The sequence below is a fragment of the Schistosoma mansoni genome, chromosome W, assembly GCF_000237925.1.
Source record: "Schistosoma mansoni strain Puerto Rico chromosome W, complete genome".
Taxonomy (NCBI): domain Eukaryota; kingdom Metazoa; phylum Platyhelminthes; class Trematoda; order Strigeidida; family Schistosomatidae; genus Schistosoma; species Schistosoma mansoni.
In genome coordinates this window covers 4,856,767-4,883,409 of record NC_031502.1, presented here as the reverse complement: position 1 = coordinate 4,883,409, position 26,643 = coordinate 4,856,767, and the positions used below count along the sequence as shown (strand labels likewise).

At 35.7% G+C, this 26,643-nt stretch overlaps 1 protein-coding gene across 1 annotated transcript in view; it reads left to right on the top strand.

Annotated features, from left to right (window-relative positions):
• Positions 1-4,496: 4,496 nt before the first annotated feature.
• Smp_137610 (tyrosine kinase) overlaps positions 4,497-26,643 on the top strand; it is a gene marked incomplete at both ends in the record, with an annotated part of 73,142 nt that continues 50,995 nt past the window's right edge. Inside the window, 6 exons of the mRNA XM_018799981.1 lie at positions 4,497-4,563; positions 5,115-5,230; positions 14,826-14,966; positions 21,315-21,392; positions 22,284-22,621; positions 26,233-26,317. Coding sequence (XP_018653840.1) covers positions 4,497-4,563; positions 5,115-5,230; positions 14,826-14,966; positions 21,315-21,392; positions 22,284-22,621; positions 26,233-26,317 — 825 coding nt within the window. The remainder of the gene's footprint in view (positions 4,564-5,114; positions 5,231-14,825; positions 14,967-21,314; positions 21,393-22,283; positions 22,622-26,232; positions 26,318-26,643) is intronic.

Here is a 26,643-nt window from a genome sequence, read left to right as displayed (position 1 = left end):
GCAAATATCATTAGAACAATGGCACCACTGAACTTGATGCCCCCTTAGGACCTATAATCATCCAACCGAGATGGGTTCGCACAGCAAACGTATGCTTCCTGTCCCCCAGACGTTGTTCCAAGACCCAATGTGCATCCGGAGCATCACACCCAATCAATATCCCTACAAAATTACCTTGCAACCTCGGAAGGGTTATGTCCTTTAAATGTTTCCACCTTTTCAGTTGGAGTTCGGTTAAAGGTGCTACATGATCGATCGGAAGTTTCTTGGTCGTGTAAACTTTGTTGATCCTTATAGAACCCCGTTCATCTAGTGAAACTACCTCTAAATTTACCTCCAAACACTCACAATTGGTAGTTCCGTTCACAGTCGCCACTCTTATCGAAGTCTCTTTACCTTTGATACCCAACTGATTAATTAATTCTTCACATACAAGAGAAGTGTCTGAACCACTATCTAGAAGTGCATATGTTTCCAAACATCCTTTGGGACCGTATAGTCTGACTGGAACGATGCCCAAACAAACCCTTGGGGAGTTCCAATCCTTAGTTAGGTTCATCATATGGTTATCAATACCATCAATATGCAATAATGAATTATGCCTAACCTTGCAGTTCTCGACGTCGCACTTGAAGCCTGAGTTGCATGATATAGCTATGTGACCTTTCCTCAAACATAAGTAACATAGACCACGTCTTCTTATCTCCTGCCTCCTTTCTCTTACATTCATTTTTGCTAACCTTGGACAATCTGTCGCCTCATGATCACCTAAGCGGATTGCACAACTTGATACCTTGACTGAGTTATTTGGGCCTCGTCTAATTGCATGAAAGCGTGATCTGTCAGCTTGGCCTTCAGAATTCCCTTTACCGAACTTTGAATTACACTGTACTAATCTACCATAACGGGTTCGGGTAATTCTGGCCCTCTCTTCTACGAAGACCATAAATTCTTCGAAGCTCGGCTCCTTCCCGTGCATCATGATCTTATCAGCGACTTCAGCCCACTTATTTTGCAATTCTAGTGGCAGACATGAAACTATTACCTCTAAATTAGCCGTAGAATTAACGTCAGACATGTATCCCATTTCCTTCAACGTTATACATACATTACGTAACTTAATAGCAAAGTCAGTTAATACGTCAGCTGACCTTCCGACAGATTTATGGCTTAATAACTCAGCAATTAGTTCCCGCGCAACAAGGTGCTCTTTACTAAATAAATCATATAAAATTCGTTTAGCCCTATCATAGCCTAAATGACTGGGCAAAGAAATGCAAGATTCAATCGCCGTTCTGGCCTTTCCTTTGCAATAATATAACAAATACGACAGCAACTGGCCCTTATCTGACAGTTTACTCTCTATAAGGCTATTGAACTGACTAATGAAACGGTAATACTGACCCGGTTGTCCATCAAAGTACATCATATCGATCTTAGGTAAAACCATGTTACCGACCAATGTATGTAAAGTGTCCCTCAGTTCATCAACCCAATCGATTTTTGAGATGTTACATACCTCTCCTGAGTGATTATTACCCCCAGTTTCACAATTCAAATAATTTTCCACTTTGGCATTTATTCCACATTTATCTACGGGCAATCGTTCATCGTCCTTGATGACGTTGCATTCTAATTCGGCGATATCAACCTCTTCTTGAAGATCTAACATCTTAAGTTGCCGTTCCAATTCAAGTCACTTTTCTAACTTCCTTTTCCTCAGCAATGCTTTGTCTAACTTTAATCTAGAAGTACTTAACTGGCTAGAGGACATACTATTAAGGCTAATATCATCACATTTATCACCGTTGACGTCATACATACCACAAACAGCTCTGGAAATTTTACCGTCCAATTCATCGTTTTCCTTCTGTCTTTTGCTTCGAGTTTCCATAGTACACCTTCGTTCAGTAGAACCAGAACTTGGACCCGAATTACTGTCCAGACTAATCCAGTGTGAACACAGAACCAGTAATTGAAGAACTTTATGTTACGTCCAATTATGAGTTTTTGCCCGTTCCAACTATTGAAGTACTGGTCGTCGATATTCGCAAATCACGAACCCAAATAGGCAAGAGAACCAAAACTCCAAATAAGATACCAAGTTTATTCTCAATTCACAAATAATCGACCAAAGTCGTTCTTCAATTTTGTAGGTTCCTGGAGCAAAAACTCCCAAATACCAAACCAATGACAAAAGAAACCAAAATGTCCGAAAAGAATGATATGAACAATCAAGTCCAAAGGTTAAGTAAAACAAACACATCCAAAAAACACAGTAAAATTGATGTACAGTAAAAAGGTTTTAATCAGCCAAATGTCTTCAGTTCTCCCGTAACACCCTGGCATGCTCACTTTTTCGTCAGTGATATCGGAGGATAGCTACGCTTCATTTAGGACTATGATCTCTAAATCCAACCTCACTCACAAGTTTCTGACTCCCCATAGTTCATAACTTAGTCACCTTACATCACTATAGAGGCGTTTGATGTTTTATCTCATCACGTAGTGCTCCTCTACAGTGGTGTCTGTTTTAAGTATTTAAAAAGGTTGTTATTTGACGTGAGTTAGCAAGTCCTGTGGAACTGGGCGGTGCATGTTTTTGCCTGTGTACCATGTTTCATTGGCAGGAACATGGTATTTCGGTTCTGGATCATGGATTGTTGATGAAGTTCAATCGACACCAAAATGTGTTTTTAATGATTTCCTATAACTGTCCTACCGATTTATGTCGGCTGTCACAACATATGATGTGATGGAAGAGGCTATTTATCGAGCCGTACCAGGTCTAAAGGGTCTCACTGAAGTCTTCTCGGTTTCTGAAGTTCTCAGACACAGAGACTTGGTTATCGTGGGGTTTAACGGTAAGAGTGGCGCGAACACACTAATTGCCGTTGTGGTCTGAAGGACTACGCTATGTGATAGTTGACTCTACTGTTATATACCATGTCTGTAAGCTTTGTCCTGACTATCACATACTCGCTCAAGTACTCCATGGACCTCTGTGCCGGCTGATTCTTATGCTTTTGGTGATCATGTAGCGGGACTTCTAACGGCGTTCTTCTTGTCCAACTCGAATTTGAAATGACCGTTTAACTGATAGTCTTTCGCTTGTCAGTGAGGTTTTTTCTGTAACGTGTGCAGACTATAGCAATTGCTTTTGAAACTTTTGAGAACTTATAACGGAATCAAAAAACAAATATTTGTCTCCGATGTTTGCAGGCTTAGGGCCACTGCCGGGATATTTTGGGTCTAAGTGACTAGCTCTTATTTTTCAGGAAGTAAGAACAGTTTTAGGGGTGGAAAAGTTTATTAACCCCTATTAAATGCTCTTTTGATAAAGTGTATTTTAATCTGCGTCCCGACAGCGAAGGATGTCTTGTTCACAAATGCACACAATTGACTTCGATTCCTCAGGAATAGATATTTTGGTTCATGAGACATTGTTTAAAAAATAGCGTTTGCAGCACAGTGATGTCTATATTTTTTATCATTAAAACCTTATTCATCCGTTTTTTTAACCCAACGAACAGTTCTAAAAATGAAGTTATTGATTGTTATTTCCAAAAAAGTAATATGAGTGGTGATAATTTCCTTGATATTACCTGGTATTGGCTACAAACACAGACGTCAATTATTGATTGTTGTAAGTTAGTCAGATATATAATATAATTTCATGATGGCTTAATTGACACAGGTGGATCAGCAGAGGGCCTTGAATATGCAACTTAAAGTGTTACAACAGACCAACAACAAAGATTTATTTCGCCTTCGAATTATGGCTTTGGAAATGAATATAATGAGCATGCTAACCTCCATCCCCTTCACTCGGCTGGCGTTTTCAGTGCTGCCCTCCCGAGTTCCACAATTCTCTGAGTGCCAAACAATAATCCAAATTTTCTTGGGACCGTCAAGGACGATTGGCTGGAGATAGCGGCTGCAGTGGTGGAAACAGATCCGAACAAGTATCAAAATCTTGTTTAATTTAAAATGTCATGCAAAGTGTGTGACACTTTCCATTTAGTCGTCAACTGTCAGCAGAATTGAGGAGACTACAATGCGAAAAAATATTCAGGTGTTCTGTCGACGTCGGAAAAATCCTGGGTAGGTTCATTTCGTAGTTGATAAATCTGCCTTCTAGTTTACAAAATTATTCCTCCGCAACAGAAGCGTCAGATCCCATGTTTCGACAATATATTGGAGGACATTTATTGCTGAAGAAATAAAAGTGGTCAAATGTGCTATAATCAAATGTTCAGTTTAATGGAGGCGACACACACATTTTGATGCTGCACCGACTGACAAGAAACACCGTGTACTCAAACATGGTATGAAAAACGACTCGTCATAAGGCATGCTGTCATCGCAAAACGTAATATCCTAGGCAAGGGAATAGAAACTAAGGGGCGGATGAATGTCCTTTTTAGAGCCATTTACAAATAGACGTGAATGTATTCCTATTATTGTATCTAGTAATGTTATGTGTGTATTATTAAATGGAGAAAGTAACTGTGATCTTACATTCTATGTGTGTTTTATATATTTTCAAGGAGGACGAGATTGGTAAATAGAATTACGACCGTCCTGAAGTACATTGTTAATAGTTACAGTAATTGGCTTCGTACCTTTGTATATTTTAAGTTCCGTTTTCATTAGTAATAATTTGCAATGACTCAAAGCTCGACGTAGGTCTTTATAATCGACCAGCATTTCATGGCAATCCGCCTGAATCAGATAGTACTTTGATCATCACAGTTTAATGTGTAACGGTCAGTAGTTGTACTAAATGTGAAATCACATAGATAGCAGAATGAAAATTACGTACTAATGTTCCACCCGTGGATCGATTTCATTTTGTCAGCATATTGTGACATAGGTCAGCCAGCAAATAGAAATTGTTTTCATTATTCCAACTGTTTAGTGAGGAGCATGTGAAGCCAGAGAACTTGACAATGGGAGAAATCTTGATGTATAAAAATTGCCTGAAATAATCAATAACCGAACTTCTAACATACCACTTTACTCTTAGGTCATTGTGATCATTACAATCTATAAATGTACACATTACTTAGTGTTCTTTGTACGTGATTTTCGACATATACGAGTCATATTAGTTTTACTTAATGTCGGAAGGAAAAATATGATGTTCGCTTGTGGTATGAAATGGAAGCATCGTATAAGTAAGTGCGCGCAATATCGAAACAGAGGTGAATTGCCAATGCGTGAGAATGTGAGAATCAGTTCAGCTTTGTCGTTAATGATCTTTGTACATTTGTGTTAAGGCATATTTACCATCAGACTCGCTGTCGGGGGATTTGCGTTATTTTAGTTTGTGCGGTGATGTCAAGTTCAAATTATGTGAAGTAATCTTTACCATCCAAATCACTGATAATGACCTTGGTCATCATTAACGTGTAACTAACTTATGAGAATTATCGTTATACGGTTGTGGAGATTGTTATCAATAGAGGATGGCCGCGCAATATCGTGAGTTGGTTAGAGTTAGACATTTACACTGTCGGGTGCCGGCCCCTTTACCTAGAAATTATAGGGTACTTAAGAGAGACCGAAGCTCCTGTGTTCGGGTTCCACATTCAGGATCGTCGGTCCTCACCACTGGACAGGATTCAAGAAAGAAAGAATAGGACAACATTATTTAACAACACCTGAACAAGAGCAGAGAAAGTTAAGGCACAAACTGAATACACCGAAGCAAACAAGCAAGTGAATGGAGCATTAGAGCTGACAAGCAGAAATATGTGGAAGGGTTGGCATTGACAGCGCAAAGAGCTGCAAAAAAGAGAAATATGAAACAGCTATATGAAACGACGAGGAAACTATCAGGGAAATATAGTAAACCAGAGAGACTGGTCAAGGGAATATAAGGAAAGCAAATCACTGAGATTCAAGAACTGAGGAACAGATGGGTAGAACAACTTTGAGGGACTCTTAAATAGGCCAGCTCCAGTGAAGCCACTGCATATCGAAGCAGCACCCACAGCCCTTACTATAGATGTCACTCTACCAACGATCGAAGAAATCAAGATGGCCATTGGAAAAATGAAGAGTGAGAAAGCAGCAATCCCAATAATATACCACTTGAAGCACTGAAGCCGGACATAGAAGCAACTGAAAACATGCTCCGCACTCTATTCAGGAATAATTGAGAGGAAAAACAGGTGTCGACGGAATAAAGGGAAGGACACCTAATCAAGAAACCACAGAAGGGAGATTCGAGAACTACAGTGGCATCACACTGCTGTCATTACCATGAAAGGTTTTCAACAGGGTGTTGCTATACTGGATGAAAGATTTAGTAAACGTTCGATTACAAGATCAACAGACCGGATTACGTAAGGATCGGTCGTGCACAGACCAAATCGCGACACTACCGATCATTGTGGAGCAATCAATTGAGTGGAACTTGTCACTATACATCAATTTCCCCAACTGTGTGATAGCATTTGACAGTGTGGATAGGAGGACTTTATGGAAACTTCTTCGACACTATGGTGTGAATGGCTGAGATGATCTTCAACATCAACTGGAATTCATACGACGGATTACAGTGCAGAGTCGTGCATGGAGAACAGCTGACAGACTCATTCTAAGTGAGGACTCGAGACAGACAGGCTGACAACTCTCCCCTTCCTCTTTCTTCCGGTGATTGACTGGATTATGAAGGCCTCGACATCTGAGGGAAAGCACGAATACAATGGATATCTTGGAATCAGTTGTAAGATTTGGATTTTGCAGTTCACCTGATCCTCCAGACCTGTACACATAAACAAATACAGGTCAAGACAAACAGTGTAGTAGTAGCCTCTGGATCAATAAGCCTCATTATACACAAAGGTAAAAGAAAGATCCTCAAATACAACACGGAGAACAATACGTCAATCACACTTGATGGAGAAGCGCTGGAAGAGGTGGAATGCTTCACATACTTGGGAAGCATCATCGATTAACAAGGAGGATCCGATGCAGATATAAAGGCGACGATTGACGAAGGGCCACTTTCCTAAAGTTGAAGAATATATAGAACTCAAAACAACCGTCAACCAACAATAAAGTGAGAATCTTCGATACAGCCGTCAAGATAGTTCTACTATGTGGAGTTGAAGCGTGGAAAATTACCACAACCATGATCAAAACGGTACAAGTATTTATAAACAGTTGTCCATTGGTCGGATACCATCAGCAACAGCCTACTGTGGAAGAGAGCGAACCAACTTTCAGGTGAAAGTGAAATAAGGAAAAGACGTTGGAAGTGAATAAGACACACACTCTGAAAATCATCAAACTCCATGGGGAGGGAAGCGTTAACTTGGAATCCTCAAGATAAACAAAAGAAAAAGAGGAAGTCCAAAGATTGCACTGAGCCGGTAATTAGAAGAATGATGAATCACAACTGAAAAACAACTGGGAAGGACTTCCCAGGACAGAGTTGTTTGATGAATGCTGTTGGTGGCTTATGTTCCTCCGAAACGGGTGACTGGCGTATTTCGAGTAAGTAAAAGCAATTTTCAGTTCGTACAGTCGACCTCACTAAAATTTGAAAGACTGAATGAGAGTACATTGAAGGATGTATGCATGACCCAAGCATGCTTATTCACAATTAATACTATCTGCACTTTCATCACTCGATAAAACCTATTATTGTTATTTATACATGGTGCCACTTCCATTTGATGACAAATCATTCAAACATTTGGAATAAGTACATAAAATTTACTCGTCTTTATTTAAGGTATATGTCAGAATGACGAAATTATCTTAAAATGATTTCCGACTGTATTATAAACAAGAAATAAACACCACTACATGTAAGCGATAAGTTTGTTCAATGAAATGAGGATAAAATAGACACTTCATTTAGGAGACAGTAGTGAGTTTTCTGAACCACGATTTTCACTCAAAAGAACGAATAGAGAGAGAGATCTTACTTCCAATATTTGCTACTTAACATAATTAAACATTTGCGTTGTTTTTATAAAATTACGTCGAAGCATTGGGGTACAGATTTTGTTTTGGTACGTACCTACTACACACTTGCCACCAACATTCCGTGGGACAAAAAACGCATGTGAGCTTCTTTATAGATAATTTGTTGTCAAAAAACATTATGATGTTGATGATCGCGCAAAATTACACAGCACGCCTGTAATTTATTACACACCATGATACTCAGGAACACAGTATTTTGGCTATTATTGACACCTTTTTTACTGACAGAAACATTCCTATTTAACATGACTATTCACAAAAATAACCTTTAAATAAGTATTCTTCGCTTATTTCTCCAAAGTTATTATCCATTTATGAGAGTGTGAAGGTTTATTCAGTCAGAGATGTTAAACTTATAATTCGTTTATCTTTTATTTAATATGTCTTTCATATTTTCTCATCATCATTATTTATTGAATGGTTTAAACAAATATGGAACTCTTTATCAGCTTGAGTGACACGGTAAAATAAATCATCAAAACTGTTGGGCGAAAAACAATTTTTTCTTTGTTGTTTAATATTTTCATTAGCTTTCAGGTACAATAATTGCTATTATAATTAGAGATCTGTGTCTATCGATAACTTACCATCCTACTGAGGAAGTGATTATCAACTTTTTCTAGTTTACTGTAGTTAATGTACATAGTGTTCCAAATAACATACAAGTTGTATAGCCTTATTTATTAGCGATTTTCTGTTGTCACGATAGTTGGCGACTTGAAATGATAAAACGCAGCAAATTTAATAAAGTGAAAATTCCCATTTTGACATTTGATAAATAAAAAATAAAGAAACGAGCGAAGAAATTTCTTTTCAATTAGTTTTTCATCATGGCTCTACACTAATATATATATGATTTACAATAATTCAATAACTTTCATGGAGTAGATACGTTACGTAATAATTATATAATGACATCGATTATAAACTAACATTATTTGGAAGAGAAGGATTAATACTAATCAGAGTTATTATTCGAAAATCAATCAGTTGCTACGTTGCATAATATATAAAAAAGAGAAGAAAGAACTAACAAAATATTTTGATGAATGGTCAGTAATATAGTAGTTATGTAAGAATCAAGAGACGAATGAAGAGAATAAGTAAAATACAAAAACACAAAAAATGGAAGGAATAAGATAATTGTTTACCGAAATTCTGCTACAAACTCCGCTATACCGATGGCCAAGGTAGCGAGAGTGGTTGTACAAACTTCCTTTAGTTACACTCCTATGTAATCTGTGAAAAAAACTGACCCAACTTTTCATCCTAATATCTATTAACGACCCATTTTATCAAGTGGAACTCGAATATAAGATAACGTCGTAGTGATGTTGGACAGACTGTTTGAATCATGAATTGCCTGTAAATGAACCACCTCACGACCTCAGTAGAGCACCCCACTTAGTGATGTCTACTATACTACTGACCAAAATGGAACTTATCAAAATCACTGATCTACTTCCTTTCCTTTTAAAGAACTATTTGTGAACTCAAGCATTTTTGGTTTAATTAAAAATATGGGTTTAAACTAGAGAACCTTAATGCCTGGAGTGTCATATGGAGCCGTATAAGACTCTTCATTACTTTCTGTGTTCATCAGCAATCATCCAGGAAACAACAGACAATCACTTCATTCATATCCCAAGGACAATTGACTGTGGAAAGCCAAGAGATGAGGTCTTGTGTTGCCGTCGAAGTAAACATATAACAATAATTCTACATTCACTCTCCGAAAGTCTCGGTCAGTGATATTTTGAACACCAGAGAAACATCAAGCTGAGTACTTCTTATATGATCATCGGCCATCAGGAATTACAATGGGAAGAGACCTAGACTTTTTGCCAACAGAAAGACTAGACATAAGCAACAACTGTCGGAAAGATGAAACCATTACCTACACTACACTACTCCTAGTATGAATGCAACTAGGCCTGGTACCCCTTGAGTTCATTTGAAACTGTCCGATACTTACATCCATTTACATCTGGGAACGCACAAAACTGTTGCACCCGTATCATTCATGATGGTTATGAATTAGTTGCAACAGACACGGTAGTATGTGTCTTAGGACTAGTAGATATAACCTACGATGACCGAATTCATTACCCAATGTTGTTCAGCAGGACACAGGGCAATAATAGATGTGATGGCAGCGCATTTCTAATCACCTTAAGAAAAGCAACCTAACTGAGCACATCCATTTTACTTCACAAGATTACAATCAACGAGTGACCAGTTCGGGACAACATAGTAAAAGGTCACAGGAATAGAAATAGTTTTATGTATCCAGGGGGTCATTTGCCAATGGACCTCCAATGAGGACTTTGTGTGATAGCCCTTCTTATATGAGCTTCTCCAACATGTTCAGGTGGTTCTTGTCTCGCTCTAAAATAAAGCCGTTGGCGTTGCTGCGTCTGCCGACCGTATTTTGGAGGTCACCAGAACACCTAACACTGAGCTCTATTCAGTCAAGCGAAAGTCTCAAAAGACGCAAAATGACAATACATAACGTCGTGACACTCTCACTCGCTATCTTCATATTCATCATAATTGCAGACGCCATAAAAATACTTGAAGAAGCCTGTCACGGAAAAAATCTGTCTCTAGACCATGAAAGGCAGATAACTTTGATTGGTGTTGGTACCCTCACACCAGTTGTAAGTTCTCTAGAAAATGTTGGAAAATCTGCAGTTCCCCAACCTCCAAAACGTTCGACACGTAAAAGCTTTCGGGAAACTTACTGTTTATAACGCATTAACAGCAACTGTAGTGGGTGGTCATTTGCGTCTATTATGTGTCACTGATGTGATAAGTGAATTCCAAAATCTCGTTGACACTGACGCAGAAACAAGACACCCCACTGCGAATTTTAGTGACTGTCTACATCAACAAGCGGCAAATGGGAGGCTGATTGCCTCATACAGTGAGAGATTTTCATGTAAAGGTGGGTTCACGAAAATCCATTCGCTGGGCTTTTGTTTTTGCAGACGTTTTTCTCAATCGCTTGGTAAAGATCTTCTACAACACCACAATCTACTTATTGATCGGGATGGAGGGAAGTTAGTAGACGGAAATACAAAAATATCTGTTTGTGGAATTTCACTTTCTGATGTTAATTTATGCCCAGTCGTGGTTAAGCATATAATCGATCCATACTTCCAACGGATACTTGAGAAGTACACCGAACTGTATGAAACGCGACTCAACTACTACATACAAACGGCAACATTGCACACCACATCTCGGCTACAGGACTACCCTTATTTTTGAAAGATCACCGAATAGACCACGAAAAGCTTAGGTTGGCCGAAAATGAACGAGCACATGATAGATTTGGAATTATCCAACCATCGAATAGTCCATAAGCACCTCACCTCCAAAAGTTCCTTAAAATTCGGGGCAACGACTGGCACCCAACTGGCGTTTATCTTTGACTTAATATGAAATCTACTCCCGACCGTTCCCACTCGTTCTACATCCAAGAATAGACAGCTATCCTAAGAGATACGACTGTTTTCTCGAAAATCGATCTAGTTAGAGCAAATAGACGAATTCTTATGGCTGCAGACGACATTTCTAAGGCGGCTACCATTAAAACCTTGGGATTCAATGAATTTTTGCTCATGACTTTCTGTTTAAGACATCCTCCACAAGCTTTTCGGAAATGAATCGATGACGTGTTTTTCTAAGTCTCAACAGCGGATACATGTATGCAAGTTTCTGGTTGACCACAAGCCCGGACAAAGGATCCTATCTCCAGCATCTGAGCCTCGTTTTCGAAAGATTCCGAAAACATGGCATTACTGAAAACGTTCAGAAGTGTCATGTCGGAATCGATTCATTTGACTTTCTCGGGCATACTGTCGCTACCCAGGATATACATTCTTCACAAAACGAAGTGGCAGGCATTCTGAACCACCACCAATTCCGTACGTTCAGCGACCTGGTAAGTTTCTATCGAATGTACGAATCAAATTAAGCGTCTTTCACAAGACCCTTAGCAAACCAACTTTTTGGCATTGTGAAACTCATAAATTTGGACGACAACGCGAAAAAAGCAGTTCCCGCATGTAGGGAAATTATCTAAAAAGCAACTATGCACATCAGGACATCAAAGCACTCATTAGTATCGCAGTAGACGCATCCGACTCAGCAATCGATGGAGTTCTACAGCAATGGATAGACAAAACCTGGCAACCTTTGGCATTCTTCTCGAGTCAGTTACTAGACAACGAATTGAGGTATAGGACTTTGGGTAGGAAAATCCTAGCCATGTAATGTTCTGCACGGCGTTTCCAACACCCTGTTGATGACCGCAAATTCACTGTTTTCGCCGATAACAGGTCTCTTGCGTTCTCTCTAAGCTCATCTTCAGACAAGCACTCCCTCGAGAGTCTCCACAGCTGGACTACATTCCTAAGTTTGCTTCAGGTATACAACACATTTCTGGATCAAACGATGTAGCTACAGACGCTTTTTATCGCAGAAATACCGTGAACAATTTCCAAGGAATCGACTTTCCTAATTTCGCCTAGTTTCAAAAAGAAGACATCGATCTTCAGTGAGGGTTATCTTCAACAACCCTGAAACTACGCATTAAACAAATGAAAGTAGGTATGCAAATTTTAGTGTGTAACCTTAAACAGGTAGGGGTCATCAATTGTGTTGAAGCACTATCAACGCAGCGTTTTCACTACAGTGAACTTACTTTCTCATCCAGGTGTTCGTGCAACCACCATGCTCACAGCAGGGCGATTTTGTTGGCCTGGTATTATTAAAGATGTGAGGGAGTGAGTAAACTCATGTGTAAACTGCCAGAAATCCAAATTGATCAGAAAATAAATTTTGTGGCTCTTTTTAAATTCCTGATGTTCGTCTCGACCATTTTCATGTCGACTTTGTGGGGCCCGTACTAGATTTAAACTGATGCTCTAACCTCTTCTGTGGTCCTTTTCACGCGATGGCTTGAGAAAGTACCCATCAAGAACATTACTGCTGAAATAGTGTCACGCACCTCCGTCGAACGATCGGTAGCAGACTTTACCTGCCCTTCAACTATCACTACGGACAGTGAAGGCTTTTTGGAATCTGGACTTGTTCGCTGTCATACTTTGTTACTGGGATCCGCATGATTCCGAACGACCATTTAGCACACAAAAGCTGACATTTTGATAGGACGATTTCACCAACAACTGTAAGTTTCACCCTCAGCCTCAAACATACCACAATGAACTCACTATCTCCCACTCGTGTTACTCGGTATCCGTAATGCAGTAACACAACTCCTTTTCGGAACGACACTCCAATTTCTAGGAGACTTCGTGGATCTTCCATCTTCTTCAATCAATATGAACCTAAACTCTCACACGATCAGACATACAAACACTGTGTGTTTTGTAAAACCTGTTTCTACTCGACTGCAGTCAACAGACGTCTTCGTTCTAACCGCCTTACAACTTAGTGCACACATTTTATATGCTGTGATTCATTATGACGACCCCCCAAATCGGCACTTGAATGACTTTTCGAAAATCCCTTATCTCAAATCTAAGTACCATACCAACATCACAAATACTACAGGTATTTATTGGATAGTGAAGTGACCTAAATGTTGTTACACTTTTGAAAGCTTCATATGTTTTCGTGAAAATTTGGTTAAACAAGAAGCTCATTATATTTTACTCATCAGCATGACTACGAAGTAACATTCAACAGGAGAAAATGATTTTTGAATACACTGACGTAGTGAAAATACAAACGGAACTGGGCTATACTACAGTGAAGTGTTCGTCCACAACCACCGTACAAGTAAATGTTTCGTCCACTAAACTTAAACGGAACTTTGAAGGAAATAATCTCGGTGGCCATGAGATCCATCTCATTGTCAGCTTCACCACAGCTCTACGGACTTCGACTATTAGGCCTTCGTGATAAAAATATAATTTGTAACCATGTTTTATGTAGGCATTTGACATACTCCGAGGTTAAGAAAATGTATGGAATTAGAAACCTTCAGCTTACAATATATTTGTTTCCTACAAAGTTTGAAGAGGCAGCAAGAAACGACAGGGCAACTCTCTTTTATTTACATCAACAGGTAAATATCTTATGTGACCTTTATTAAAGTCGATCTTGAGACTAGAAATATATACTATTCTGGATTACAAAACGTTAAAGACGTTGAGTTGGCATTCGAAATAGGATGCCTTAATATAAGGTGATTTTTCATCCCTGTCCTGATTTATACCTTTAGGAGTTTTGTTTCGTCGCCAAAACTATCCGTTAAAGAAATAATTGAGACAGTAGAAAAGGTGCGAGATATTTCTACTTTTTTCCCACCATCCGTTCTCCAAAATGTCAAGGTAGATTTTCGATTTTCGTTAACGGATTTATGCCTCTGTTTATTACTATTTTCATTTATGCAAACTTTGAGCTTAATATACAAGTTTTTGGAAAGAAAAGTTTTATTTTAGTATAATTAGCTGATAAGAAACTGAATTTAAGGTACAGGTAATTTCACTGTACTGCGTCTTAGCAAGCTTGAACTTGGATGTGCGCATCACAGGGAGCTCTGTTCATATCCTTAAAGCCACTTGCGCAGTGAAGTGATCAACGATTTTGAATTTATTACGAATGTATTTCGAATATGTTTTCAGCTCCTTTATTTCTGTACAAGTAGTTTAACTTTATCAGAATAGTCTTCAAATAATTGAAATAGTAGGTGGCCGTCTTGCCAAGACAAAAACTAACCTAAGAAACCAGTGAAACTGATTGTATTACTTTCTGACGCATTGTTCCATTTTTTTAAAACTTAGGGTAAAGCATTTAAAAAAGCCGTGCAAAATTACTTGGCGAAAATAATCCACTACTCAGAGGAAGACTGTGCACTGGACCTGTTGAATCGTTATCTCGTTTTGCTGCAATTTGATCGTGATACATTTAAATGTCGACTTGGAGTAAGTTTGCCATTCGGCTGTAGATACACGTTTTATTATATGTCGCACGCAAATATGAAACACACTCGGTTATCTTAGTTTGAAACTATCATTTAAACCACCATATAATAGGCAGCAAGTGAGGCTGCCTACAAATGCTTGCTTTTGCTTAGAAAGTTTACTTTAAAATGTCTTTCGTCCTTACTTTTGATTATAAATCACATATCTCTGATAGATCGCTTAGTTAAGCTCTGTATAAAGGTGTAAGCAGCAATCCAGTAACTGAGTCTGAATAAGACCAGCCGTAATCAGATTTTCAAAATCAGTTCAAATATAGCATTATTTATATTTATAGCTGACTTCTGAGACTCGCAGATACACCGTTATTCCAAAATTTCTAGTTAAACATATTTATAATTGATTGATCACTGGGTGGTGATCAATGTAATGTATGTCAGGTTCTTCTTAGTACAGATCAAATCCTATCAACAAAGTTTCCTGTTGACCACCTCCAACCATAATCTTAGCTAAACATAGAATTGCTTACATTAGGAGTAAAATAGTATCAGACATATCTGTAAATTAAATTTAGTTGAGAAAGTAACCAGAAAAAATCACTTGTCAAGATTTATGTTCTTATGTGTGAGGTAATTTTAATTTAATAAGTAATGTGACGTGTGACATGAATGAAACTTCACTTTTATCTCTTACGTGATAATGTATTGTATACAAAAACTTGTAAGTAGCTTGAAACATATTGTTTTAAAGTAAATCTAAGTACCTTTACTTTCTATATTATCCAGATGGCTTTAAAGCGACTGGTGGCTTCACATCTTTCTCCTTTATTTCACTTATAGCTATTATTCGTGCTTCACATTAGCCTTATTGGTTGACAAATTATTCATTGAACTTTCTTAAAGGTGTTGTCAGACTAGAGCGAATTAAAATGCTTGATTTTGACATATGATACCAAATTATTTAACTTTGGGTTTTGAAAAATGTGTGTTGGTGACAGCCATACGAAATTTCGTTACTCCGATAAAAAACCATTAGGATATTGTTGAAAAACAAATATTTTTGGAGACATGATCTGTTGTTTTTTCGAAGATTAATCACGATGTTACTATGCTTTAAGCCATAAAAATGGGACATCAACTTAGATACGAGTACTTGAAAAAATATTTTGTTCAGTGCTTAGTTCCTAGTTGGTTGAGTTGATACTTTGATAAGAATCCTCATAGACTTTTATGCTTCAAGAAAAATTGGTACCAAATTACTAAACTGAATCAAAACTAAGATCTAAACTCATAGACAAATATATTTGTGGACATTAAATGACTTTTACAGTGGATTATACTGTAGCAGTTCAACTTAGCACACGCTTAGGTGATTCGTTCCATATTTGAGAAAAAACATCATAATCTTCCCAGTTATTTTGTCATGGCGCATATTTTTCCTCATCAATTACCCATTTTTAGCCTTAAGTGTATGTGTATGACATTACATATATGTCTCTATGCTTATCAGAACTTCCGTCTAAACTTGAACGAATAGTTTCACAGTAGTTGGGCACCGAGTTAATGTAAGACATTAATGAGAAAAGTTATACGTGTAAACATCTCAGCGATTGAGTTTTAAGTAAATCCAACGCCTCGCTCGACAATCTGGTCCACGCTTTTTCAAGGAAATATAATGAAGTGTCAGAATTATCTAATATAATTAAGTATATGATTGTCCGGCTAACTGTATACTAAATAGATCATCCAATTATGTTAATAATGTCGAAAGCATCAGTTTGCCGTAGTGTGTACGAGGCATCTGATGTGCAAAGAAAAGTGTGCTAATATAACGGTTGGATGTATGTATAAGTGGATCTGAGGTGAGAGAACGTTTCGTATAGTATATATCTCCTCTGATCGATGACGTGTTGATGTAAAAAAGACAATTTGATAGGTGTTATGTGCCAAATGTGTCACAACATGCATAAAATGAAGATAAATAAACAAAATACAAAAATAGATGTTTGTGTCATCGTACTGATTAGGTTAACTGTTCATCATATATTCAGATAAACCAACTGATTAGAACAGTGGAAAGTGATTATTGGTGTTCAGATAATAAGCTATAGATTAAATGAAGTAAAATGTGATAGGGGGTGCAGGATTGTTTTTTTTTAGTATTAGTTACCTTAAGGCGGTTAATTTTATTTAATCTCTCCTATAAATATCGTCTGGATTTGCACATATGTATAGGGCTTACTCATATCCGATAACTTTGATGTTTCATTATATTTTCTTGAAGGAGCTTGGACCAGATTGTCTGGTGAAACGCTGGATTTACTGAAAATTCAGTCGCTGAAACCTGTACAAGTATCACTTTCACTCTTCATTTCGATATACTTATTTATCTCTCTTGCATGGTCACAAAATGTGTTGTCTAATTATTCACTGACTTGGTGTATTACCGAAGTTTAATGCTATATATATTCATTGAATATTTTAATGATTGTCTTCTTTTCTACATTGATATGACAGAAATATACATACTTTGCATACAGTTCATACTCAACGTTTACTCCCCAAGTAGTGTCAATGTCAATTTTCAAATAAAATATGTGTGGAGTAAATAAGATATACATTCTGTTACCATCAAATTCTCTCAATCACTATATAGTTGACGAAGAGCCTTCTTGTATGTCTGTCGCAACATAAATAGTAATAATTAGTAATTATTCTGTTGTTTTAGTTAGAAAACGGGTTGAAATAGAGCGCTGTTCTTTTTATGGACAGTTTTATTGTCTAGCATTTATTTAACTTAACAGTCTATATTTTTGCAATGTCACACATATTACTACTGGTTTTTCATTTTATCCAGATTAGTTATAAGTGTTTCAATTAATTGATCTAAAATATTACAAGTAAAGCGTAAAGAGAAACCTATCAATTGATAGTTTCTAATAATTAGTTCATCAGTTTATATGAACATTGAAGCTTTTAAGCAGTAGTTAGTATTTAAATCAACAATCTAAGATTATTTCTATGAGCTGATATGTTTAGTCTTCCTACAATAATATAATTTAGAAACATCTATCTAATTCTTACTTTGGCATCGACTCATATTTTCTCCTAAAATGTCTTTAATTTAAACATAATTATAAGAGGAAAGAAATAACTTATTTGTTAACAAATCATAATTGCGCACAGAATTTTATGGTTTATCTATCTTAATGTTGCCGATCATATTTAATTTCTGTATAAAAGTTTTGAATTTAACAGATAGATAAGCAACAATATTTGAGTTCATTTATGTTAATTTGTTTATTACAAGCCAATGTATATTGTCAAACGCCTTTGCAGTAATTTATGAATGCACATTTGAAATTTTCACATAACTGTTGCTTCACAGTGTAATTTTATTCAATGTCCAAAAGATTTCACTCAAAAATAAATTATTCAAGCAGTGTGGTTAATTAAAATTTTGTTTTAAGACAAATGTAGTGTATAAATGAAAATGTGGAAGTTTCTTTGAACTATAAGTTGAAGAAAAGCTTAAGAATGTTATTAAGTTAATTAGTTGATTGAAGTTTTGAAGTGTTGAATTGGTCGAAACTTATCAGCAATGCAAACCTACAATCTTGATGTTTCTTGTGAAGTCTGAGTTCAGCTTCTTGATATATATATATATATATATATATATATATATATATATGATTGATCACTGAGTGAGGACTAAACAAACTATTAAGAGAATGACTTGACATTATTATTATTAATGGCTTTGTTCAATATTATATTTTTGGTACAATATAAAATTCACGGCACGATGTATTTCAACAAGTTTCCGTTTCTTAATTATTGGTCAATCCTGACGATAAATATTCAGTAATCGCTAGTTAGAAATTAGCAGTCCAGGAATGGACATATGAATAATGTAAATTCATTTCGCCGCATATTGCCTGCAACCACGATATCTCTGATTAGGCCTTTTGTAACTTGTACAGCGAAAAGTCGTAAGCTTTCCATAAACGCACCTAAATAGGTTGGGCGATTGATAGACATAATGATGTGTTAAAACAAACAAAAACGGATCTTGTCGAAATATGCAGATGACAGGAACAAGTAGCCTAGATGTCCAAGTAGGCCGCCACATATTGACTTAATTGCATTGCACATAAAGATATTGACACTAAATAAAACAAATTATTTTTTATTGGATTAAAATGTATATAAGATAAACCAACAATATTAATCCATATTGTATACGGATGGTAATTTCTTATTAGTGACTGAGAAACTGTGTCATACAGTGATAGAATACAAGGAATTACTTCAATCACATATATTATATACTTTGTTTAGAAATAAAAGAGGCAATTTGTGACAATTACATAAAGCCCTGGAAATATCACAAGCTCCATTAGCATTCATATTTCCACTAAAGTTTATCAACCAATGCTCGACCAGGCAAATAATGCACATTATGATTCACTCAATTACAATTTATCCATACTGACTTGTAAACTCCCCTTTTTATCAGTAAACATGCAGTTACTGACATGGTTAATCCAACCATGCAATAAAATCTACATGCCAAATAATTTCATCATTTCGCTCATATGGAAATGATGGTGAAAATGTACAGTTTCATATGAAATGAAAAAATGTTGATTAAGAGATGGGTACAGTAACTCAGCAAACCAGTGTGAAATAAATTGGCAGTCATTGTGTTCAAACATTTTTGAAGATACCATAGTAGTACATTGTCAACACACTACGTTTATTTTCAAGTACGATAGTACAAATAAAACTCGACTAATACCTATGGTCACTAACAAACATATACTTTTGATAGATACTTCAAGTTCTAACGCATTCCATATTTCATTCAAAGTACTTTTTGAGACTTTGTAATGTGAACTAGTGTTATTTGTGAGTAGATTGTTGTATTTATAGAGTACTATCCATCTTGCAATCGTCAATATATACATTAAACGAAATTTCTGTTATAAGCTGAAGTTAATCAGTATAAGCTTATATATGACTGCATAGCTTGTCAGAGAAATTCTTTGTCTTATCCACATATGTATGCATAGTTGGATTTTAATTCAGTTTTTCAGAAGTATACCGCAAATGGGGACTGATTATTACTCGCTATAAAACCGAATATCTGCATTGATTGATTATTCAATTGTAAACTATGTCATGATTGTAGGTTAACCTAAATAAAACATGCCGACCACCACAAAATCTAGATCAGGAAGGTTTTCATACTGATAACCTTCAAATACCTAACGTCAAAATCGAATGTTCCTATTCTATTTCACCTGTTTTTATTGTACTTTACTAACCACTGTTTCAGTGGAACGAAAAATCTACCATTCAATTTCAGAGTATTTCCTACTCGTAATTCAGTTCGTAATGGTATGGAGTATTTTGTCTGAAATTTGATTAGTCTTGGTTGTCATCTTGTGTGGATTGCATCAATATAGCCATTATGACAAAATTTAGTACAGAATAGACGGAATATGACAAACAATCAAATCCAGCATGCGCGTTTCGTCCAATTTAGGACTCGTCAGTTAGATGTACTTGCATTCCAGGGCTGATGTCTTCTTCTGAGCTCAAACTAGATGCTGTTGACTTCAAACTCCACTGCTAGCCACATTTCACCTATTCTATATTTCCTATCTGGTTATATATTAACTACAACCTTCTAGTATTCAATTTGATTTGGTGTTTTCATGACTGTATATAACTTACTAATAATGTTTACCTTTAGAATCTTTGAGCGAAAATATTTAACTTTCATTATGGCAGTGACAGAGATTTTAATTTCCAGGAACTTTATTAACATAAATTTTTGATAAAGTTAGACTGTAGCTAGAAGTGGAATCCAAGACATTTATTTAGCTCTATTTTGGATTGATCAGCTGATCGATACTCGTACAAAGACTCAGAACTTGTACCTTTCATTCTACACATCAACACGTTATTTACTATGCCCAAATTAAAACTTACGATTAAAATGTAATGATGAGGCAATCCACTCAGAATGTACATATATCAGCACAGACTGATCATTTGCATTCCTTAACAATAACAAAGGGAAAATGCGAACCCTTAAAATTCAAGTAAGCTGGCAAATTATGTGTCGTGACATGTAAATGATTTGTCCTAAATTTGACGGGCTACATATTATGAATTTCACCAAAGTTAATTTTAACCGAGATTACCTTTTTTGTAGCTTTTATGGCAACCAAAATATTACTTTTAGACTAGAATCTATTAGACTCTATTATTATTGATTTCAATGTTTGAGAAGTATTTTTGTCATTTGTTATATATATAAGGTTAACTTTTACATTTCAAGGCTGGATGGGGTATACCAGTGGATCTAATTATTGGACCACGTTTTCAAATATCTATAGTCGTTGAAAATGGACGTCAGGTTAGTGTAATTGTAAACGTTATTTTAATCTAAAGTAATAGATTAAAAAATGTTTAGCTTAATCAAATACGTTAAGTGTATGCAAGTTTTTATTGATAAAATGGAGTATAGAAATTATGTAAGTCATTTGTGAGAGGCAGTTTCCGCTGTTTACTTTACTTGATAAAAATCTACTTTAACTGGTCGGTGACTAATGGTCAGTGTCGTGTTTTTCTAATCTTTAGTGCTGATCAAATTTTATCGATCAAATTACAATATGTTCTTAGACTGGGAAAGTAAGTGATGCAGGTTCAAATTCTATGTAGAACATCAGTTGCTTCAAGACTTTAGGTGCACTTTGGTGAATAGTCCCAATTCACCTGAAGCCTAGGTCAAGCCTAGGTCCTACCTACAACCTCTAATTATATAGTATACTGTATGTCCATGTGAATTAAATAATCACCGCTACTGAAGAAGAATTAAAATTATACTGCTAACTTCGTTTTAAATTAACTCGGAAATCGACAAATAATAATGTACAGGATTCCCATTCACTTCATTTCACATTCAGCTTTCGATAGTTGTAAAGCTTTTATTCAAGAGTTGACGGGAAATTAAAGCTATCAAGTTAAACAATTTAATTATCTGTTGATTATATTCACTAAAATATAGATACAGGAATAGTACTTCTATCGATAGGTTGGTTGTTATTTCAGACTTGAAGGAAGTTGAAATAGATAGATTATAAATAGATAGTTTATAAAATGGATGAATAGAGCAAATTACAATTTAAATAATATAGTTGTCAACTCATTTACTAATATTAATCTTACGTGATTATATACATTCAACACATATACTAACTTATGTATTCATTTGAATATCTGTTTACTTGTTATACACATATATAAGCCAAGACATTTGGCTTACTTTGCCAGTGTTCGACAAGTGATTGTCACTAAAGTACAAATTCAAGGTAAAGAATGTTATCAAGTAAGAATTGGCATGGAACAATCAATAACGGCAGCACCAAACAACAATAATAGTCAATATGATTTTATTAGTTTTACATTTACAACTCCTGAAGAAGCTGATACTGTGGTACATTTATTAGAAGGATATTGTGGTGAATCAATGGATGATATTTTATCCAATGGTACACTAAATTCATTAAATAATCATGAATCGAAATGGCAAATTAATTCAGGAATTACATGTAGTGATTTCTTACCGAATGGTTGTCCATTTAGGTGAGTTTGTTAAAAAAGAATTTGATTTGACTGAGACCAATAACTTTTGAATTTTGCACAAATATTTTTATTATTGTATGTTTGGAAAATAGTTACTTTTTGGTGAATTTAAACACACCACTTTTTAAAAATAACTCCATGAACATATTCAATACTGTGTAACGGATCTATAGTTCGTTAAACTAATACACAAAATGAGGCCATTAACATTTCCTTTACGATAACTAGGATATCTTTTTTTAAAAATATTTCCGTTTGTTTGATGTTTAGAACTGCAGCTGGTCAGTCTCTTATTGGCATATTCCATAGTTTTATATCAGTTCACTGAGGACATTATCGAATGATTATGATAAACACATATATAAATAGTATCAATAGTTTCTGTCCGTTATCATTACTTCACGTATGCTACACAGACGAATGAATCACGTTTAAGATTGAGACCCTTGAAACTTTGTGCTAAATTCATCCATCCATGTGCTTATAAACCATTTTCGGTTTGTAGCTTGTGTCAGTTCGTAATAAAATCCATAACTATAATCCCTTAACCCTAACCAAAAACATTCTGGTGTTTACAGAAGTTAATTTGGGTCCTTATATGAGTACGCAAAGATAGATAATTTATATCTATGAAAACGAGTTTATATGTTTTTTTCCGATATACAAAGAGAGTGGCCTATAGAGGACTCAGATAGATCAACTAATTATACAAAATCTGTTTATGTTTTGTAATCTCACCGTTCTATTCTTTATAAAATATTCATTTACCAAAGCTATTTTCTGAATAACAAAGTACTGGTTGATGATACGTCACGGCCATTTTAAACTCATCTTCATACCGTAATTAGGATGGGATATTTGTCCATGGATTTGACGCTGACGAATGTGCATTATTCAGCATTCTTCGGCACATTTTGTAAACGAATAATGCATATAAGAGCATAAATTTCTCTGGAGATTTCATTTCTAGCTCTAGCTACCCCCTGATTTGCATTTTACATCCGGAAGTTGGGATGAACTAAAGTAGTACGCGCAAAGAAGACATATAAATAGCTCTGGTTGTTTAAAATAGAGTCCCCAATAAAAAATACACTCATACACAGCACTGATACAATAAATGAACAGTAAAGGTGCTCAAAAATGTAAGATATTGCATTTTTGTTTATTGACAATCGAAAAAGGTGATGGCTTTTCTTACCCCTACACTTTTAGCCACAAAATAATCTTTGGAAATCCAGTTGTGTTTAGATAAAGATATTTCGATGAATGATAAAGTTTGATCAGATGGTTCGTAATATATTGTTTAAAGGTATCGCATTTTTATTACCAGGACTGTTATCTCATCGGAATTCGGGAAGTTACATATTTTCCTCCAAAATATCAACAAGAATTGAACAAAATCAAGAAATAACATAAACGATACCGATTTATAGTTAAAATCACATAAATAAGACAGTTCAATACTTGTTTTCTGCACTCTGAACATATAGGGGAGAATTTAAAAAAACCAGCAGTGTAATTTCGGTGCGTTTCATGACGAGAATAACGGAATCAACGACATATCTAAAGATATCTATCTGTAAAAAGTTCACATTAGGATACTACATACAAAATCTGTGTTATCGTAGAGGAAAATTATATTGACAGAGGATTAATGATTATAGAAGGAGCTGGTCATTGTACCCGTGACAACCTGATTGTGCTCTAAATAGCAAATACGTCTACCCTCTGCCTATCTCCACTACTATTGTGAAGAACGAGAACACAGGTGTGGACAACCAATTTGTCTTTATTATAGAGTATCTTGGTAAAATATTAGAACCATACATTGCAAATTTCTATTATTTGTCTTCCGCATTCTGTATGATTCTTCCTATTTTCAATTCCCGTCCATTTTCCTTTCTTTTCTCTTCAACTTGATCTTCTTAGCCTTCTTCTACCAGGCATTCTACTTCTGATTGGTGTTATATACTACTTGAATCTTTCGACAACATACTACAAATACTACTAGTACTACTACTGCTACTACTCACACCATTACGACTACATCTTTACTCCTTTGTTATTCATGTTGTTAACCGTAACTCATGATGTCATTGGAAACTGACAACTTGGGTCAACTCATATTTATTTGATGCTGCAATCTGATTGTGACTGACAGGAAAAATATACCTAATTTCTGTTTAAATCATAGATGACAAGTTTGGATAGTAAGGATTAAGTGATACTGGCAAGATGAAATCTCATACTGACTAACTTCAGTTTATATTAAGAATTACACATGATGTATATTTGTTATTGAAAGATGGATATTGCTCAACAAATACATTAATCTACTGACAAATAACACATGTTTATATTAGAAAATGCCAAAATGTCATAGGAATAGTATGAAGAACCGAATGAACCATCTATTCAATGTTGAAAAAATCTGTTTTATTTTTCAAAACAAAATGATGGTTTGCTATCTGGCTTTTAATTAAGTTTATATGTAATGAAAGAAATATTTGTTTTTTCAGTATTCCCCCCCCCCTAAAAATTTAACGGTTTGATAGCAAAGCTTTTAAAGTGATAAAATGGTATTGTTGAAGAACTTTCATTAAGATTTTTGATGGAAAATTATTGCTTTTGAAAAATTCTTACTGAAAACAAATCTCTTCAATATCAAGTTTCCTTATGAAAGTCAGATAGAGTATACTAGATATCATTATAGATTATCAATAATATATTCTTTATAAGCTAAATAATATTTAACTTTTTCTCACTGAAAGTAATTATCAATATGAAATCATATCAACGAGGAAGTTTTGCTAACTAGCGTTATTACCAGAATGCGGGGTTGTGGAGGTTGTAGTAATCTTCAAGATGGATTTTATTGGGTTTTAGTGAGAATCGGTGACTAGTGGAGTCCAATCCTTGTCGGGTAGAGACAAGTATCTACCTCAGACAATGGATGAAGGGTTGCTCAAAGTCATGGATCGATTGAAGTTAGACATTAACGCTGTTGAATGGAGACTTAGGGGTTTAGAGGTTAAGCGTTCGTGTGCGAGACCGAAGGTTCTGGGTTCGAGTCCCGCGTGAGGGATCGTGGATGAACACTTCTGAGTAGTCCCATACTAGGACGAAACATCCATCCAGTGTTATTAGGTTTTCATTAATGGTCTTGTTCAGATCGACTCATCGATTCAATTATTAAAATATTCATCTGTTGCTTTTAATTTTATGTTTCAATCAAGCCATAACAGATTTTTGTTTAGTCATAACAATTAGTTCTCATACTTATTTAAGAAGACTATCAAATTTATACATAAAGTTAAAAGAAATAGGTTTCTTACAAGAAAGAATGACACCGTTTTTATATTTGGCCTGATAAAACGTAATAATCTTTTTTACATCATTGTTTCTAGCTCACTTAAATCAACATATTGATTGATATAAGTCTGGTCTAGTCAAGACAAATAGTAAACAAACACAAACACTGACAAAACTACATATCCACTGCAATTAAAACAAAATTCCATTTCGTATTCATTTAGTTCTCATTTTGTTGATTTTTTTGTGTGTGCATGTGTTAACTGGTTTTCTTTTCTAATTTGTCTTTGATTTTTTAGACTCTGTACAACCACTAAATCACAATTACAAAGTAAGCAGTCTTTGTTTTTCGCTAAATTACTCAATTTATTATTGCCTATTGTAGTGATTCAATAATAATAATAATGGTAACAATAATAAAGACATGGTAAGCAAAGATGGATAGTGGCTAGCAGTGGAATCCAGGACGCGCGTTTTGTCTTATTTGGGACTCGTTAGCTGGATGTATCTGCATCTCAGAGCTGATGTTCACTCTGGGACTCGAACCCAGTACCTTTCGCTTCAAACGCCATCGCGTTATCCACTCAGCTGCTGAGTCCTGATAGCCACTCGCTTCTGCAATAGGGTGAAGTTTTAATTCGTTTTTGTATTGTTTGTTTGAATCTTCCCATTGATGTTTTTAGGACTGCAGCTGGTCAGTCTCTAATTGG